General features: G+C 40.4%; 2 protein-coding genes across 2 annotated transcripts in view; one reads left to right on the top strand and one right to left on the bottom strand.

Annotated features, from left to right (window-relative positions):
• Nucleotides 1–4,027: 4,027 nt before the first annotated feature.
• On the top strand, nt 4,028–6,123 carry LOC309701680 (tripartite motif-containing protein 16-like). Its single transcript, XM_082525830.1, has one exon. It carries the CDS (start codon nt 4,151–4,153, stop codon nt 5,675–5,677), a length of 1,527 nt encoding a protein of 508 aa, XP_082381956.1. The 5' UTR covers nt 4,028–4,150; the 3' UTR covers nt 5,678–6,123.
• A 1,609-nt stretch (nt 6,124–7,732) lies between these two features.
• Nucleotides 7,733–19,181, bottom strand: part of LOC309701685 (programmed cell death 1 ligand 1-like) — a 76,193-nt gene continuing 64,744 nt past the window's right edge. The window contains exons 3-7 of the mRNA XM_082525838.1: nt 15,043–15,143; nt 14,294–14,647; nt 9,683–9,760; nt 9,023–9,123; nt 7,733–8,867 (exon numbers count right to left, since the gene is read on the bottom strand). Of these exons, the coding sequence (XP_082381964.1) occupies nt 8,859–8,867; nt 9,023–9,123; nt 9,683–9,760; nt 14,294–14,647; nt 15,043–15,143 (643 nt within the window). The 3' untranslated portion in view covers nt 7,733–8,858. The remainder of the gene's footprint in view (nt 8,868–9,022; nt 9,124–9,682; nt 9,761–14,293; nt 14,648–15,042; nt 15,144–19,181) is intronic.

Here is a 19,181-nt window from a genome sequence, read left to right as displayed (position 1 = left end):
AGGTAAAACTATATTCTACATTAACCTGCTGGTAGTTAAACTATATTAATATTTCAAGTGATCCGAATGCTTGTACAGCAGTGCTGCACCAACTGGATATCGGCACACAATGTCCAACATGCTTTTACATAGATACACATACTGTGATAGACTGGCTCATACGCAGTGAGAAGCAACGGGAGACAAGATGAGGTCATAACTTAGAAAACAGTTTATTTATGATTTACATAATTTACAAGAACATATTTTTATTATCAAGTAAGTAAAGTACAGTAAGCATGGATGAGTAACAGAGTATGTGTGCACACAAACAGGAACCCCCAGTGCCTACATGTCTTACACTGCACACATTTCTAATGTAGGCATGAACTCACACAAGAAAAAAGTACATTTATAAAAATACATGTATTTCCAAAAATACAAAAACATGTTACATACATGTAATATTATTACATCATATCCCACCATTTAAAATACATATACGCATGCTGTTTGTCAACACGGAGATATAAACACTATTTTAGTGTTTGAGAATAAAATGACAACAATAAATATTTGATTCACTGTAACATAATTAAATGCTTGAAGTTTAACATGTTAAACACATGTCATGAGTTCAGGGCAGCACAATAGTTTCTATGGCTGAGCTGCAGATGAACCTGTAACTTATTTTCTGATCGATGGTTTCAGGTTTGATCTGAAGTCGTTCTTAATGGACTGTTTTTGTTTTTAAATGTAGAGAAATTAAAGTGACGACCAGAACAATGTGATCATCACATTCACATAACTTACACTGTCTCATGTGTTCAATCAATTAAAACGGTTTAAAGAAACAAATCTTAAACATGAAGGAAAAAAAGAAAAAGACTCATTTAGGAATCGTTCAGAGCTTCAGTCTCTCGTGCACTTCCTTCTTCATCTGTCTTCTGCTTCCTGAAACAATAAAACACACGTGTACTTTGATCAACCACACTTAATCTTCCTGGATCATCACAACAGAATAATGTTGTCTGTGCTGAATTTATTAAATTATATTAAATACCCAAAAAATATTTTAATCTAACATGTCTCCAGGTTGTTGGGTTTTTTTGCTTTTTTTTTTTCTTTTTTACTGTTACCTATTTTTAATATTGGGAAGCCAATTTGAAAACACAGTTTTGCAGCAGACAATCCAACCTGTGCTAAAAGAGCTTAAAAAATAACACAAAAATCTTTCAGTCTAAAAAAGTAATTTCTCAGGTTTTGGGACTCCGGTGCAACACAGTGACAGTCATTATGCACTAATGGAGAAAAAAATGGAACAGTGGTGAATGTTCACAGACGTGTTCGGCCTACAAAAACTAACCCAAGAGCGCATTAATGACTCATCCAGGAGGTCACAATAACCGACAACAACATGTAAAGAACTGCAGGCCTTTATGATGATCAGCGAGACTCTTAGGAAAATGTTCTGTGGACTAACAAAAGATGAACTTTTTAGGTTTGTTCTGGGGCTGCTTTGCTGCTTCAGGCCCTGGAGGACTTTCCAGTCAGCAATGTGATGATTTTATTTTTTAATGTCTGTACTGAATAATGCTACTCTAATTGCTTAACGTGAAACATATTGCCTCTATGTGGATATTAAGAAACTGAAACAATGCTCCACGTGTTACATTACATACGTCTTTAACTCTGGAAAGTACCTTTGCCTCAGGTTTGATAACTAAAGGGTTCATCTTAAAATATGTGCATTATAATTAAAACTGGGATCATTCATTCTGAATCATTGTCAGACTCTACAACAAGTCATCCAACCATCCTTTTTGAAATTAACATTATATTGAGTAGAGTTAAATTTCGTGCTGTTATTAGAACTACTTTACTAGCTTTATGATCGCAATGTTGCGAGTGGCTGAAGCAACACAGTTACTACAACCTGGAAGAAGCACCGCTCTCACAGCAGTCAGGAGTTCTGACACTTTAAACTGGATACGTTTACATGTTAAACGTCACACAGCCCGTGGAAGCAGCTTTAGTCACATTATAAGATCGATCGTACTAAAAAACTTGTATGCGAAAGAATCAGTGAAAATGTGGATTTATTCACTCGATTTTAAATCGAACATAACCTGGTCCTGGCAGGTCATGTGTTCACCTGCATGTGTTTAATAAACGGGTCAAAAGAGCCTCTGTCACCAAACAGAAAACTAAAGTTTCAAGCTTAACACACTGCACGTTTTTCTCGCTTCGTAGAGGGGATTAATAATGTTAATATTTGTAAGTTGCTATCAAAGGTGCTGGCAAACAGGCTGAAGATGGTGATGGATCAAATTTTACATCCAGGGCAAACTTACTGTGTGCTGTGTAGGTCTATTGTCGACAATGTGTCATTAGTTAGAGGTGTTTTGGAAGTCTCCAGTTCACTGGGTTATGATACTGGTCTGATTTCTCTGGACCAAGAAAAAGCTTTTGGCTGAGTTGAGCATCGTTACCTCTGGAGTGTGCTAGAAAGGTTTGGTCTCGGCTCTGGTTTAATCGCTAAGATTATGGTTTTGTACGAGGAAATTGAAAGTGTACTGAAAATAAATGGTCATTTGTGGAAACCTTTTAAAGTAACTAGAGGCATTAGGCTGGGCTGTCCACTGTCAGGTATGTTATATGCTCTGTCTATCAAACCAGTGTTGCACAATGTGAGGTCATACATTACTGGGTTGGTTTTATCTGATGTCAATATCCATCCATTTGCTTCCGCTTATCCTTTTCAGGGTCGCGGGGGGCACTAGAGCCTATCCCAGCTGTCATAGGGTGAGAGGCGGGGTACACCCTGGACAGGTCGCCAGTCTGTCACAGGGCCAACACACAGAGACAGACAACTATTCACACTCACACCTAGGTTAATTGGATTATCCAATTAACCTATCCCCACAAACTGCATGTCTTTGGACAGTGGGAAGAAGCCGCAGTAACTGGAGGGAACCCACACAAACACGGGGAAAACATGCAAACTCCACACAGAAAGACCCCCGGCCTGATGTTGGAATTGAACTCAGGACCTTCTTGCTGTGCGGCAACAGTGCTAACCACCATGCCACCGTGCTGCCTCTGATGTCAATATGTCTTTTAGTTTGTCTGCATATGCTGATGATATTATTGTATTTGTTAGGAGTCACCAAGATGTGAATAAGTTGGGAATAATTGTTGGGAACTTTTGCAGATTTTTAGCTGCACAGGTGAATTGGGCTAAGAGTGAGGCTCTGGCGGTGGGTGATTGGCTTACTGGGCTCCCACGACTTCCAGGTGAGCTAAAGTGGTAAAGGGGAGGGTTGAAGTATCTGGGTGTGTACGTGGGAGATGAGGATACAGAATGTAAGAACTGGGAAGGGGTGGTGGAGAAAGTTGGGGGAAAATTGGAAAAGTGGAGGTGGCTGTTGCCCCAAATGTCATATAGAGGGAGAGTGTTGATTATAAATAACTTGGCCACTTCTGTTTTATGGCATCAATTAGCTTGTATAGAACCCCCTCCTGGTGTGATACATGACCTTCAAGTTTTGTTGGTTTATTTCTTTTGGGACAATCAACACTGGGTACTCCAGGCAGTACTTTTTTTTTGCCCAAGAGGAAGGTGGACAAGGATTGGTTCACCTAGAGAGCAGAACTTTGTGTCTTTCTGTGATTTGAGATCATCACCAAAGTTTCACATTTTTTTCCAGCTGAACATTGAACATTTAAAAAGTGCTCTTTTGTGCATATAACATATAAAAATTATAAAATAAAAATGTGATGATCTCAAATCACAGAAAGAAAAACACACAAAGTGTGATTTATTTATTTATATAGAAGAAAGTGTTAACAAGCTTAAGTTGATGTGAGCAGTAAATAAAAGGGTTAAACACACAGTATCGCTCTCAAACTGCTCCTCTTCCTGGAGTGAAGCACAGCCTGATAACCCTCCCTCTTCTTCCTGCTCTTAAACACAGCACCTCCTCTCTGTCCACGTGTTTCCTCGTTCCCTCCCCCTCAGATCTGCAGTTTGCCGATGACCAACATGTGGTGACGTGTAAGAGCTGACAGGCTCCATTCACTGCAGAAACATGTTGTTGAGATCAGAGCTCAGACTAGTTTCAGTTATAAGGAAGAGAAACTCACACAGTCACTGACACTGAGAGGAGAAATGGCGCAGAAAGGAGTTCAGCTGGACCGAGAAACCTTCTCTTGTTCCATCTGTTTGGATCTACTGAAGGATCCGGTGACTACAGCCTGTGGACACAGCTACTGCAGGAACTGTATTAAAAGTTTCTGGGATGAAGAGGACAGGAAGGGAATCCACAGCTGCCCTCAGTGCAGGAAGACTTTCACACCGAGGCCTGTCCTGGAGAAAAACACCATGTTAGCAGCTTTAGTGGAGCAGCTGAAGAAGACTGGACTCCAAGCTGCTCCAGCTGATCACTGCTATGCTGGACCTGAAGATGTGGCCTGTGATGTCTGCACTGGGAGGAAGATGAAAGCCATCAAGTCCTGTTTAGTCTGTCTGATCTCCTACTGTGAGAAACACATTCAGCTTCATCTGGAGTCTCCTGCCTTTGAAAAACACAAGCTGGTGACCCCCTCCAAGAAGCTCCAGGAGAACATCTGCTCTCGTCATGATGAGGTGATGAAGATTTTCTGTCGTACTGATCAGCAGAGTATCTGTTATCTCTGCACAATGGATGAACATAAAGGCCATGAAACAGTCCCAGCTGCAGCAGAAAGGACTGAGAAGCAGAAGGAGCTCGAGGTGAGACGACTAAACATCCAGCAGAGAATCCAGGAGCGAGAGAAAGATGTGAAGCTGCTTCAACAGGAGGTGGAGGCCATCAATGGCTCTGCTGATAAAGCAGTGGAGGACAGTGAGAAGATGTTCACTGAGCTGATCCGTCTCCTCCAGAAAAGAAGCTCTGATGTGAAGCAGCAGGTCAGATCCCAGCAGGAAACTGAAGTGAGTCGAGTCAAAGAGCTTCAGGAGAAGCTGGAGCAGGAGATCGCTGAGCTGAAGAGGAAAGACGGCGAGCTGGAGCAGCTCTCACACACAGAGGATCACAACCAGTTTCTACACAACTACCCCTCACTGTCAGCACTCAGTGAGTCTACACACTCATCCAGCATCAATATTCGTCCTCTGAGCTACTTTGAGGATGTGACAGCAGCTGTGTCAGAGACCAGAGATAAACTACAGGACATTCTGAGAGAGGAATGGACAAACATCTCACTGACAGTCACTGAAGAGGATGTTTTACTGTCACCACCAGAGCCAAAGACCAGAGCTGGATTCTTAAAATATTCACGTGAAATCACACTGGATCCAAACACAACTCACACACATCTGTTATTATCTGAAGGGAACAGAAAAGTAACATTTATGAATCAGCAACAGTTTTATTCTGATCATCCAGACAGATTCACTGGATGTTATCAGGTCCTGAATAGAGAGAGTCTGACTGGACCTTGTTACTGGGAGGTGGAGTGGAGAGGGGGAGAAGTTTATGTCGCAGTTGCATACAAGAATATCAGCAGAGCAGGGAGCTCTGATGAATGTGGATTTGGGTGGAATGACAAATCTTGGGTCTTAACTTGTAACACAGAAAATTTTCAATTTTGGCACAACAGCCCGCCGCCTGGTGCTTCACTTCGGTGGGCTCACGTCGCGTCACTCCTGTGGTGATTTCTCCTTTCAGTTGTGCGCATTTAGGAGTTTTTTCGTGGGTGTTTCTCATCGAGTTAACGGCAACGGCTGGAAATGGAGACTGCTAACAGGCGTCTGCTGCTAGGTAGCCTGAGAGTAGTGGAGGGTTGCGGCTAAAAACAGATTTTTTCGTGTGAAAAAAGGGGAGTAAAAGCGAGTTAAACACGCTCCTGGTGGTTTTGCCTTGTAGCATGGTGGAGTAGGAGGCTCCAGCGTTGAAGCTGCCGGGCTCCTCCGACCTACCGACACACAGCTCGCTCTCACCCCGGGGAGGCTCGTCATGGCCCCGGGCTCGCTGGTGGCGGCCTGCCGCAGCCTGGCCCTCTCTACGTGGCTGCTCTCCTTCTGCTTCGTCCACCTGCTGTGCCTGGACTTCACCGTGGCCGAGCGGGAGGAGTGGTACACCGCCTTCGTCAACATCACCTACGTGGTGTCCTAGTTCGTCCGGGGTTCACATTAATTTCACCTTTGTGTATGTGGTATTGGAAAAAAAATACTAATAGTAATATTTTTTAGCATATGCCTTTATGGTGGGAACTCTGAAATGTGTTCAGTTCCTACCATGGACACATTTCTAGAAGGAAATTGGAGTTTTGATTTATTTCTTCAGTCTGTTTCATTGTTACACTGTTAAAGACTGACACTCAGCTCTGAAAGGTTAAACCTGGATTTGTTTTAATGACCAGCAGCGGGAGACTCCTTTATCTTGAAAAACAGCCCAGATTATATTGAAGTCTATGACAGAATGAGCCTCGATCTCACTATGACCTCATTATAAACTTTCCAGGTGACTTCATGATCTCCAGGTGCTGCTATATAAAATTTTTGACATTTATAATTGTTTATTTTGCAAATTATGGGCTCTAGAATCAAAATAAGTCAATAAAGTCAGGATGCTTTAGGTCTGCTTCTAATTCCTCACATCCAACCTCTTTAAATCCAAGTCAGCTTCAAACTCTCATATAAACCTATAAATATCATCCCACATCCATCTTTTATCCTGTGACTGTGGCTGTATCCCAATTCAGGGTCTGCAGCCTTAAAGTACGCAGTCTCAACGATCCTCAAGGGCCGCTAAGGCCGGAAGTGCGAGGCTTGTGAAATGGGACGGTCTAGCCTCCGTTGCGCTGCCCAGGTTGCCTAGCAACCATGATACTAACAGCTAGAAACGTTTCATACAGCTTTGTTTGACAGAAATGAAGGAGAAAATCTTTTGTTCATTTGTTTGTTTCTTTCTACATGAGCTTTGATCATTCTCTGTAAGATTAAGCTCAGCTATTGAACGGCGTATATTGTAAAGTAAAGGCTTTAAAACCAAGTTAGTACAAACGTCACTAATGTCACATAACTTTGCCGACATGTGGCCAACAGTAATGTTTAATGTTCTTCGTTATTAAACATTTGCACATAAATAAGTGACATCATATCCAGTACTTACTTAAAGTTTACTCTTCGGGCGCCCCTCATCTGCCGTTTATTTTTTCGGCAAAATTATCCACACCCACCGCCGCGCTATGCATTCTGGGATATGTTGGGCCACGAAGTCTACACCGCCATGTCCTTAAAATTCAGGGAAATGAAGGACGCATTTCGAGCAGCCTTCGAATTGGGACAGCCTTCGTCGCGTCGCTGTGACGTAATCGGCCTTAAAATGCGGCCTTTAAGGCTGCAGACCCTGAATTGGGATACAGCCTGTGTCTGTGCTGCTCCCATGTAGGAGGACAGCAGTGTTTTACAAACATTACTGACAGCTGTCAGTGCTACACCTCAGCCTCACAGATACACCTGTGGTATCAGTCAGAGAATGCTACATCTCCTCGTTCTCAAGTTAACATGTTCACAGTGTTGGGTGTCCATTCAGCCGACCCACTGGAATTATGACATCACCCCATCAGCCTTCATGGTGTAAATCTGATTTAAGTCTGTCATTGGTCGTATTTATTCCAGACTGGAGGACGAGTTACAGGAAGTCAGAGTTGTGATATTTAAATGTTCATGTGATGTAAAAACTTCTTGACACAGAATTCAGTTGAATTCAATTTAAATTATTTTATATTAATTTTGTTTACATATTCAAAATATATTATATATAGTTTTGCATAAATGATAATATTTCCATGTCCATCGTTTAACCAGGTGTTTCACACTGAGTTGTTGTCACAGCTGTGTGCAGTGCAGAGATACAGCACACAAGAGGCAGATCTGAACAGTGAAAGACAAACTTACAGAGTTACTCAGAAATAAACACACGGACACATCCGAGTGATGACAAATTCAGACAACAGAACAAAAGTAAACATTTTTTAAAAAGAGAAAAAAATAGAACAAAGATTTATATACAACGACAAGAACAGGAGTATTTCTACACTGGACTCTGATCGAGGGTTAGACACAGGACATGGATCAGCTGCAGCAGAGAGCAGCTCTATTCTGGGAAAAACTTTGGATTGGGAACATAAACCTGACCGAGGTCTTGGAGTCTTTGTGAGAGGAACAGTTCACTGATGAGCTGACACTGGAAAATCTAAGAAGAAAATCCAGTTTCTCCCATAAAACACACATTAATAACACAGAATCTGCAGCTTTGGTGATTAGTTGTATTCTGAATGTCACAAACTGATGAATCTTTATGTGAGTCAGAGTTCTTCTCACTGAGGTTTCTGCTGCTTTGATGTTGCATTAAAACGAGACACGAGTGTAAATATCAGTCCAAGTACTTTTCTTACTTTACTTTTTTAGCACACATGACAAATAAAAAGTAGAGAAACCGTTTTACTGTCAACAAAAGTGCCAACAAGAGTGTATTAAACAATGTTAACACAAAACATGAAGCTCAATCCTGTTAATGCTGTTTTGTGTTTTACCTCAAATTCAATTCATCCTGTTTTTATTTTAACACCTCAGCATATTTATAGTTCAGATGAGTTGAAGGATTTCAATATTGGACTGAAGTCCTGAATTTAAATCTTTTTTGTGTTGTTTGTGTTGTTTTTCCCTCTGTTGGTTCTTGACGCCAACTGAACAGCATCGAATTGGAAACTTCAAATCTGGTTTATAATCATGATGTTATGAAGAGTTTCTGTTCAAAGTCTGAGATCTGCAGTTTCCAGCTGTTGTCATGAAACTGAACTAGAAGGTCCATATGCTGACAACGTCTTCATCAAGAACTCTGTTTGAAATTGAAAGAAAATCCAAAGACTCACTGAGTTATACTGAATATGAAAAGTTTAAGAGACTTTAAAATGTCACAGAGCAAATGATTCTGACACAAACTGTAAACATTTGTTTTTAAAAGACAATACTTTTTTTTTCTGACAGACTTACGTGTTCTTTGCAATTCTGATAAAACATAAATCCCCATGAGATCAGAGAGATACAGATGAATACAGCCCCGACGATTGCTAGCCGGCCTGACAAAGAAATTCCTAAGGTGCAAAAAACAGTAAACGCATAATTCAGTTAATGATGTAAACGAGCACATTTTAAAAACAGGAAGTGGAATTAACCATTAAATAAGCAGTATTACTCTGGGAAGTGAACACCAGACTTTATTTACATGTTTCTGATGCACAGAGAATTTCATTTATCACCACTTACAGTCTGGTGACCTCCAGCTTACATCGGGCCTTTTGCCCAATGTTAACCAGGAAAGACTCGAGGCCCCAAAACCCAGAACTGGATAAAACTGATATTTGACATTTTGAAGCAGAACCTCAGTATGTTTACCTGAAAGAGCTGCAGGTTTATGGGAGGATTTTACTTTGTTATTCATATAGACTCAGTTTCACTTATGAAGGCCTAGTCTTAGACTCTCTTTATTTTAAGACTGAACTAAATCCATTTCTAGAAAACTGGATGGGAGTGTTTTCTGTTCTGGTAAATTAATACAGTTCTCAGATTTGGCCCATATCTCCTGACTGAACTGTGTATAAACAATATAATGAATGAGTGATTTTGTAAACTGTAAAGTTATTTTGTTTTTACCTTTGGTCTCTTCCTTCAGCTCTGGTGGTTGGAGACTTCCAGGTTGCTGAGTTGTTTCTGTCTTCCCAGGCCTTGATTCTGAAATAAAATAAAAAATTCTTTGTAATAAATTGGAAAATGATCTAATGTTATGACAGTGAATTAAGTTGCTCACAGTTTTATTTCTACCAAGTGGAAACTTACAAAACTGAAACATGAAACCAACAATGAAGAACCCAAAAACAAAAACAATGTTGTGATGAGAGAAACAGTTTGTAGCTCTTCAGTGTTGGTTTCCTCACATCCAATCCAATCCAATCCAACTTTATTTATATAGCACTTTTAAAAACAACAAAGTTGACCAAAGTGCTTTCCAATAATAAAACAGAGATAGCAGTTAAAACCATACTTTAAGCATACAATGAAATCAATAAACAAAACAAATATATAATTGAAAAAGAAGATAAAAATAAATCAACATGAGTAAAATAAACAATAAGATATACAATGAATAAGATTAACAAAGTAAAAAGATTAAGAATGACCAACAGCTGACTAAAAACTGACTACAAACTGGCTCTGATAACACTCCTAGAAGGCCTTTGAAAAAAAATGTGTTTTTAAAAGTGATTTAAACATTTCAAGTGTTGGGGCCAGCCTAATATGGAGGGGCAGTTTGTTCCATAGTTTGGGGGCCACAACAGCGAAAGCTCGGTCTCCTCTGTGTTTAAGTCTCGACATGGGGACAGCAAGGAGTGACTGGTCAGATGATCTGAGAGACCTTTGTGGAGTGTATTGGTGTAAAAGGTCTGACAGGTAAGACGGAGCCAGGCCATTTAAAACTTTAAAAGCAAGCAATAAAATTTTAAAATGAATTCTAAAATGGACAGGCAACCAGTGTAAGGAGGCAAGAACAGGGGTAATGTGCTCACGTTTGCGTGTCCCTGTCAACAGGCGAGCAGCAGCATTCTGGACCATTTGCAAGCGTGATAGTGAAGCCTGATCAATACCAATATAAAGTCCATTACAATAATCAAGGCGAGTGGTCACAAATGCGTGCAAAACTCTCTCCAAGTCACAAAAAGAAATAAAAGGTTTTACTTTAGAGAGCTGCCTCAACTGAAAAAAGCTTTTTCTCACCACTGTATTTACTTGTTTGTCCATTTTAAGAGCTGTGTCAAATTTTACTCCAAGGTTGGTGACAATTGATTTGACACACGATGTAAGAGGACCCAAGTCAGATGGAGGGACACCAGGTCCATTCGGCCCAAATATAATGACTTCAGTCTTCTTTTCGTTAAAGTTTAAAAAATTCAGAGCCAACCATGCTCTGATATCCTTAAGACATTCTAAAATAGGCCTGAGGGGGTTAAGGTCATTGTGTTTCATCGGTAGATAAATTTGACAATCATCTGCATAAAAATGAAATGAGACTTTATGTTTTTTAATAATATGGCCAAGGGGAAGTAAATAAATACTAAAAAGAAGGGGCCCAAGGATGGATCCTTGAGGTACACCACATGGGAGGGGGGCGGAAGATGAATGAAATTTACCAAGTGAGACTGAAAAACTTCTATCAGAGAGGTATGATTTAAACCACTCCAAGGCAGTGCCTCTAATTCCAACATGATGTGCTAGACGATAAATCAAAATATTGTGATCTACTGTATCAAAAGCTGCTGTGAGATCCAAAAGCACAAGTAAGACAGACTTCCCAGAGTCAGCAGTTAATAAGATATCATTAAAAACTCTCAAAAGTGCAGTCTCTGTGCTGTGAAGTGCTTTAAAACCAGATTGAAATACCTCAAAAATGTTTTGACTCTCTAAAAAAGCCTGCAGCTGTGAGCACACTTCTTTTTCTAAAATTTTAGAAACAAAAGGAAGCTTTGAAATAGGTCTGAAATTACTCAACAAAGAGGCATCCAAGCCAGGGCGTTTCAGCAGAGGCTGGACCACTGCCTGTTTAAAAATTGCAGGTACATGGCCTAAAGTCAGGCTGCTGTTTATAAGCCTTTGAATATAAGGTCCAATAGTGCCCCAAACTTCTTTAAAAAAGCGAGGGGGAAGAACATCACTGGGAGAGCCAGACTTGATTTGGGTGACAATTTTACCCAGTTTAAATAGAGACACAGGTTCAAAATGGCTAAAAATTGCTAAAGGCGTAAAAATAACAGAAGGGTCATAAGAAGGGGGTAAAATATGTGCTCTAATAGATAAAATCTTCTCCACAAAGAAATTTAAAAAAGCTTCACAAGTTTCAGCAGAAGCTTCTATACAGTAGGATTGGGGAGGGTTAAGAACAGAGCTTAAAATACTAAATAAGACACGGGGCTTATGGCAGTTGTCATTAATAACACCTGCAAAATAGGCGGATTTCTGGTTCTTGACAATTTTCTGATATCTATGCCAGCTATCTCTTAAGATATCATAAGACACTTGTAGCTTGTCTTTTTCCCATTTGCGTTCTGCTTTTCTGCACTCTCTTCGAGCAGCCCGAGTGATGTCGTTCAGCCACGGCTCAGACTTCAATTTAGGCCGCCTGACCTTCAGAGGAGCAACAGTATCCAGAATGATTTGACAAGTAGATAAGAATTTTGCAGTCAGCACCTCAGTGTCGGCACAGACTGAGAGCTCTGAGTCAACATTTAAGGCCTTATTAAAGGCGGTAGAGAACTGGACGGCACTTGATGGTTTAAACATGCGAGAAGCAGTAGGAGGGCCACAGGTAGTGATATTACAGGGAAGAGAAGTTTCAAACAATACAGGCATATGATCAGAAAAGACGACATCATAAATTTGAAGATTATAAACAGGTAAACCATAAGACAAAACCAGATCCAGAGTGTGTCCATATTTATGAGTGGGACCAGTGACAGACTGCAAAACATTAAAAGCATCAAGTAGGTTTAAAAAGTCCTTTGCCAATGGTTTAGTAGGACAACACACATGAATATTCATATCACCCAAGATTAAAACCTTGTCATACTTTGGCATTATTTCAGCCAAGAACTCAGAGAAGTCATTAACAAAGTTCCTATTATATTTTGGTGGACGGTAGATCACCGCACAAAGAACAGGATGACTGCTACCAAGCTCAAACATATTCAGTTCAAAACTGGAGAAAGTGACAGGTGACAGCTGGCGACAGTGAAAAGTAGATTTATAAACTGTGGCCACTCCTCCACCTCGGCCCGTAGTCCTTGGTGAGTTAAAATACGAACAATTTGGCGGTAATAGTTCTGAGAAAGAGCTTAACTCACCGTCACTTAGCCAGGTTTCTGTCACACAGAGGAAATCCAGATTATGAGAGGTGAAGAAATCCTTCAAAATGAACGTTTTATTTGCTAGCGACCTAGCGTTAACAAGGGCAAACCTGGTAGGGTCCGTCAGACCGGTGACAGCCATCCAGGGAACCTGTTTCAGTTGCCGAAGATTCCGCGGATTCGCTCCACCGCAGCGAAGATGAGGTAAGAGAAGGCGGGGATGCTGGATCTCTTCAGCCAAGCCGACAACAGGTACCAGCCAGGTGCCAGTAGGTTCCAGGAAGCGACAGGAGACAAAACGCCAGTGCAGAGGTCTGAATTCAGTCAGAGTGCATTCGGAAACTAATCTGTTGCTGCCAGATGAAAGAGCCAAATATGATTTCAGTTTCACGAGTAGCCCGCTGCGTTTTCCCCGACGTTTAAAGCGCTTCCTCTTATGAGATGTGGTAGGGGTGTAATCCAGGTGATGCGGTACTCCAGATAGTAGCGGAGGTGGAAAAAAGTCCTGTCCATCAGCGTTAGTCCTTCCCAAATTCTCTGTGGCAAGTCGAATATTTAACAGAGCTTCACGATCGTAGGTCAATAGAGAGTCAGCGTTGTTCAATAAAAGTGACAAAAACAATAGAAACACGCAGAGCAAAAGTGGATCCGACAACCGTGGACGGCGAGCAATGCACACCGGCGCCATCTTACACGCCATCTACATCTACGCCATCACATGTCCTGATGAAGCTGCTCAGTAACAGTGTCACTGAGGTTGGACACTGTGGATTTCTGTGGTCGACTCAGACTCAGAGGCCTCCTTCAGGGATGTTACCTGGACCAGCAGCTCCATGAAGAATTAGCCTCACGTGTGTGTAAGCCACAAAGACTCTTGTGTTAAAAAGTCCAACTTAAAGCAGAAATGACCATGTTTACAGTCTTCTACATGAACCAGTGTTGGTCTCCATGGATAGTTTCATATCATCTCTGTGTAGACTTCCTATATGTCTGTTACTGTACTCAGCACTAATTAGCAGGTGTGTGTCTGTGTGATGCAGTTTATGGATGTAATTTTCTAACTACACAGTTTTTCTGGTAATTCTATTAAAAACGCTCCAAAAGGAAACATCAGCTCTAGAACAGTGAAGAAGATCCAGTTCATGGACTCGAGTCAGTGAAAGTGGGGCTACAGCTGCTGGTGTCTGAAACTCCATCAATCAAACAGGATATTTATAAAGACACTGTTGTTATGAAAGTGGAAGCTAAAGATTTGTGTTCATCACTTTGAAAGCCTGTAACAATTATACACACCAATTTTATCTCAGGTTTGAACCATGATTGACGTTAACAGCTCACAGTGATCACTTGTATAAATGAATTGTCTTACCAGAGACGGTGACTCTGCAGCTGTTGGAGCCGCGGCCATAACCTGTGTCCACCTCACACAGGTACAGACCCGAGTCCTCAGTCCTGAGTCTGGACAGCTGGAGTCTGATTCGTCCTTCTCTGAGGGCGTCTTTGTCACTCTGGACTCGTCCTGAAAACTCTTCATCCTCTGAGAACTCGACACCACCACGAAGATAATACAGAGTTATGTGTTTATGATCATTATTCATGTAACAGAGGATCTCCAGTGCTGAGATGGGCGTGTCTGGTTTGGTGGTGAACGTCCACTCCAGTGTGATGTTGTGGTTCTCCTCTGCCTGATAGGAGCTCTGTGTCACATCCACTACAAATGATCCTGTTGAGGAGACAGAGAGGAGCAGACACACTCACAACTTAGTACAAGATCAGACAGTAAAACACAGGAATAAACGAAGCATCATTTCTTTTATAAATCCAAAGAACTTCAAGGCCCCCACTACAGCCTGTCATATTTGTCCATTTATTCAGAACGCCATAATCTGCTCCTTGTTGTTTTGGCTCCTGCTAAAGATGCTTTAAGTTTCCAACATTTTGTTTTCAACAATCATGATGCCTAGAATCACATTTATTTATTAACAATCTTTCCTTATTTGTTTACACAAAACAACAAAAAGTAAACAGTACAAAATATAAATAATCATAATTCATATACCCTGATCTGTGTCTGCTCTGATCATAGATGAGTTTAAATGCTCAGCAGTTTTTGCTCACCTCTGCAGAGGACGAGTGTTAGAAGCAGCACAGCAGCAGAGAAGGCCGAGGGTCTGTGTGTGAAGATCACACTGATCTCCTGAAGAGCCATCACTATTACTCTGAAAATCAATAAGCAAAACAAGCTTCCTGTTACTCTCTGCATCTCACAGCAAGCAGCCCAGCAGACTAATATAACATCATGTGTTTTTTCTAAATGTTAATGTTTCTAATTCTTTAACAACATTAAAGAAATCTTACCTCAAATAAATATTTTAGTCAGCACTGGAAATACGTGCTGCTTTTCTTAAAAAACTTTCAAGTACAAACAAACAAACAAAAGAGAAAATATCTTCGAGGATTTTAAGTTCAGAGCTTCTCTGTGGCGCGTTTCTTCATCTGTCTACTCTGAACATCATCTCCAGACTGCAGATCCTGTACTGTTGATCAATGAGTTCCTCCACTCTGTAACAATAACAGGAAAACAGGTTCAGTCCCAGTGAAATTTTCACATTCAAGAAGCTGTTTCAGTGTTTAAGCGATTTAAAAATAGTTTATATGTAAAGAGACATTTAGATCATCACTGATTACATAACAGAGGGCAATGATTTTAAATGTGTTCTGGTCAGGCTTGTACTGAGACAAAAAAATCAGCCTGGAAGTTTTTGTCCAGGCAGATCACCATCATTGTCAACCCCCCCCCCCCCCCCCCCCCCCAAAAAAAAAAACCCTAAAATATCTAATTATCAATATCTAATTAAAAACTACATCTGCTTTCAATGAGAAGCAACGTCATTCTCACTATAATCCATTTCTAACATACTGTAAAAAGAAAAGCTATAAAGCACATCCATTATTTGCAAGCAACTTTTTTTTTTAATATGCATGACAAATGGATTTTTTCAGTTTCTTTTTTATTCCTGTGACACAAAAACTCCCAACACCCACAGATGCTGTGAGATAGTGTATGTTTGTTTACAGTGTTTCTTGGCGCTTTTTGTCTGCTGACATGTCAGTTATTTAACATATTTTATTGCATTTATTTATTTTCGACTCCACCTTTTTTTCTTTTTTCACTTATATCTGTGTTGCATACACATTCAATTCAGTTCAATTGAATTTAATTCAATTCAATTCAAAACAATAGAATTCATTTTATTTATATAGCGGCAAATCACAACAACAGTCGCCTCAAGGCTTTATATTGTAAGGTAGATACAGAGATACAGGTAGATACAATCATATGACCCCCTATGAGCAAGCATTTTGGCGACAGTGGGAAGGAAAAACTCCCTTTTAACAGGAAGAAACCTCTGCAGGACAGGCTCAGGGAGGGGCGGGGCCATCTGCTGCGACCGGTTGGGGTGGGAGAAGGAACAACAGACATGCTGTGGAAGAGAGATTAATAACAAGTAGGATTCAGTGTAGAGAGGTCTGTGCGCCTTAGCATATGATACTTCCGGTGGGGAAACTCCTGTAGGGCGCTTCGTTTCTAGTGTGATATTCACGCCTTGTTTACAGTTGGGTTTTCGAAAACAAGTCAACTAAATGGATGAATCAAACGGCGATTTACATTTCTCATGATGTCTTGGGCATTTACCGGATATATCCGTACATGATGTTAATCTATTTGTCAATATTTTTTGTCCTGCGCCTCAGAGCAAAAGAGAGAAAGGATTCAAATTTTACATTTCTCAGTATAATCTTGAAGGTAAATCACAACATACCCTTCATAAATACTAATATATAGAGACACTTACCAGCAATCATTTATTTTATTTTTTTAATTTCCTGTGGCTTTTTCTTCGCGGTTTGTTGATGCTATGTAGGTGTGTACTTGAAATTTCTAGCTGATATCGACTTTACGGGGGAAACATCTGGCTTTCACTAATGTTCACCTGTAGTTTGAGTTCTGGACATTTGCCTGTTTAAATCATAAGAACTGTCACTATACAGAGATGTGCTTCTGATTCTGTGATGCAGTTCTGCTTCTGTTGAGTGATGTAAACAACCACTCAATCTACACTCTTCAAATATCAAAATCAATCATTTGATTTTTTTTTTATGACACAGCAATGGTGAGTGTTCCCACCTTCTGCTCTTTGTAACTTAATGCGATCTTTCCGTTTTTGTATTTTGGACATGATTTTGGAGTCCACCTTTGCAGTAGCAATTGACCGCAAAATAAAGCTACCGGAAATGTAAAACTCTACATTTGGTCTTAAAACAGGAAGTTAGCATTTTCTCGTGCACAGGGTTTATTAACACACAGTGAGTGAGAAAGGTGACTGAAGAAGAAATACTCAGTGCATCATGGGAATCCCCCAGCAGCCTACGTCTATTGCAGCATAACTAAGGGGCGATTCAGGGTCACCTGGTCCAGCCCTAACTATATGCTTTAGCAAAAGGGAAAGTTTTAAGCCTAATCTTGAAAGATTAGGCTTAAAACTCCTGAATCCAATCCAATCCTGTCTCCTGAATCCAAACTGGAAGCTGGAACAATAACCATGAGACACCAACACAACATTACTGGAATAAGTGATATAACATTGAGCATAGATGTCAGCATGAACCACAAGTCTTTGGCATAGTGCTCCCTCCCCTTGAGCCAATATTATATTTTCTTTTGAACGTAGAAAAAGCGAGCTCTCTAGCTTTGATTGACAGAGAGCAGAACAAACCAGATGACTCAATGATGAGTTTAACCAAACACCTCCAAACTTTAAGGATTATTTCTGAGGACCAAACTGACTCTGCCCCCAAACAGCTGAAAAGTCGTGTTAACTGATGATTGTCACAGTTCAACACAGACAGGTGAATGCTCAATTTAATCTTAGAATAAGTTTAGTAACTTTAGTAAACATGCTTCATCTTTAGTACTTTCAGACAGCTGGGCTCCTGAGTTTGTGCTAAAGAGTCATTTTCAAAGGAGAAACCGAAATAATCCATGTGATTTGACTCCACCCACTCTGTAAACAGCAGTAGTCTGTGTGTATGTAGCTGTCATGACAGAAAGAAACATGCCGCTGCAGTCAGCTCTGTGTTTTATCTTTATTTGGCAAATACATTAAAGAAAAGTGTTTAATGGTGGCCCATGAAACACTCACTGCACACAGGACAGGGACTATCAAAATAAAACAGGAAACACATGACAGGCACAGACTTGATACTAAACAGAGGGAACACAGGACGGGAGTAACAAACTGCGTCATGAGACATGACTTACCCAAGAAGTAGAAATCACAAAACAATAAAGAACCTGTCAGTATGTGCTGACAGGTGTATGTGCTCACAGTTTGACTTTATTCAGAATTCATTCAGTAACATGTAGAAAAAAATCCCAGTTTTTCATCACAAATTTTAATGTTTTGTTATAAGGTTCTTGTTTGTTTGTCACCTGACTGAAAAAAACAAAACTAAAAACCAAAAAAAAAAAACCAAAAAACAAACAAAAAGAAAAAGCAAGCAAATAAAAAGAAGACTTACCACAGATAAAGACCCCAGACTCCGACACAGTGATCCAAACTGTCGCTGTCAAAGTGAAACGAGTTGCTGGAGCCGAGCAGGAAACAAAAACTGAGACAACGATTAACAAGTTACTGCAAACCAGACACTCCGGTCAGATCAGTTTCTAATGTTTATTGCTGCACATTCATTGGTCTATTCATCAGATAAACCCTGAGCATGACGAACGCAGAGACAGCTGGTCCAGTGGGTGATCAGGGAGGATCATTTCTTGTATAACACTTTATTTATGTGAAAGTGCTCAATAAATAACTTGGACGCGGCTTGAGTCTTTTTCTGGGGTGAAAGTTTAAAGTGTGTAGTTTCCTCAAGCAGAGTAGCAGTATACAAGAACCAGTCCATTTACCATTCCTTTCAGCAAGGCAGCTAGACTGGTAGTGATTGTTTTTGTGTGTCTTCATCCTCTGGATATTTCTGTTGAAAGAAGTTGAGTGATGTGTCATTCTGATGACACAAGAAGCAACAACATGGTTGTGTGTTTCTTTCTTACTTTTCGTTTTTTTAAAATGTGGCGAGAGAAATATGCAGCAAAACCAGCCCAAACTATTAATAAGGTGATGACAACGATGACCACAGGGACCCTGGATTGACCTGCTGATGTAAAAAAAAAGACAAGGTCACCACAATTACACAAA

The sequence above is a fragment of the Aulonocara stuartgranti genome (genome assembly GCF_965226115.1).
Source record: "Aulonocara stuartgranti genome assembly, chromosome: 3".
Taxonomy (NCBI): domain Eukaryota; kingdom Metazoa; phylum Chordata; class Actinopteri; order Cichliformes; family Cichlidae; genus Aulonocara; species Aulonocara stuartgranti.
Note: the sequence above shows the minus strand (reverse complement) of the source record. Positions and strands in the feature narration are given on the sequence as shown.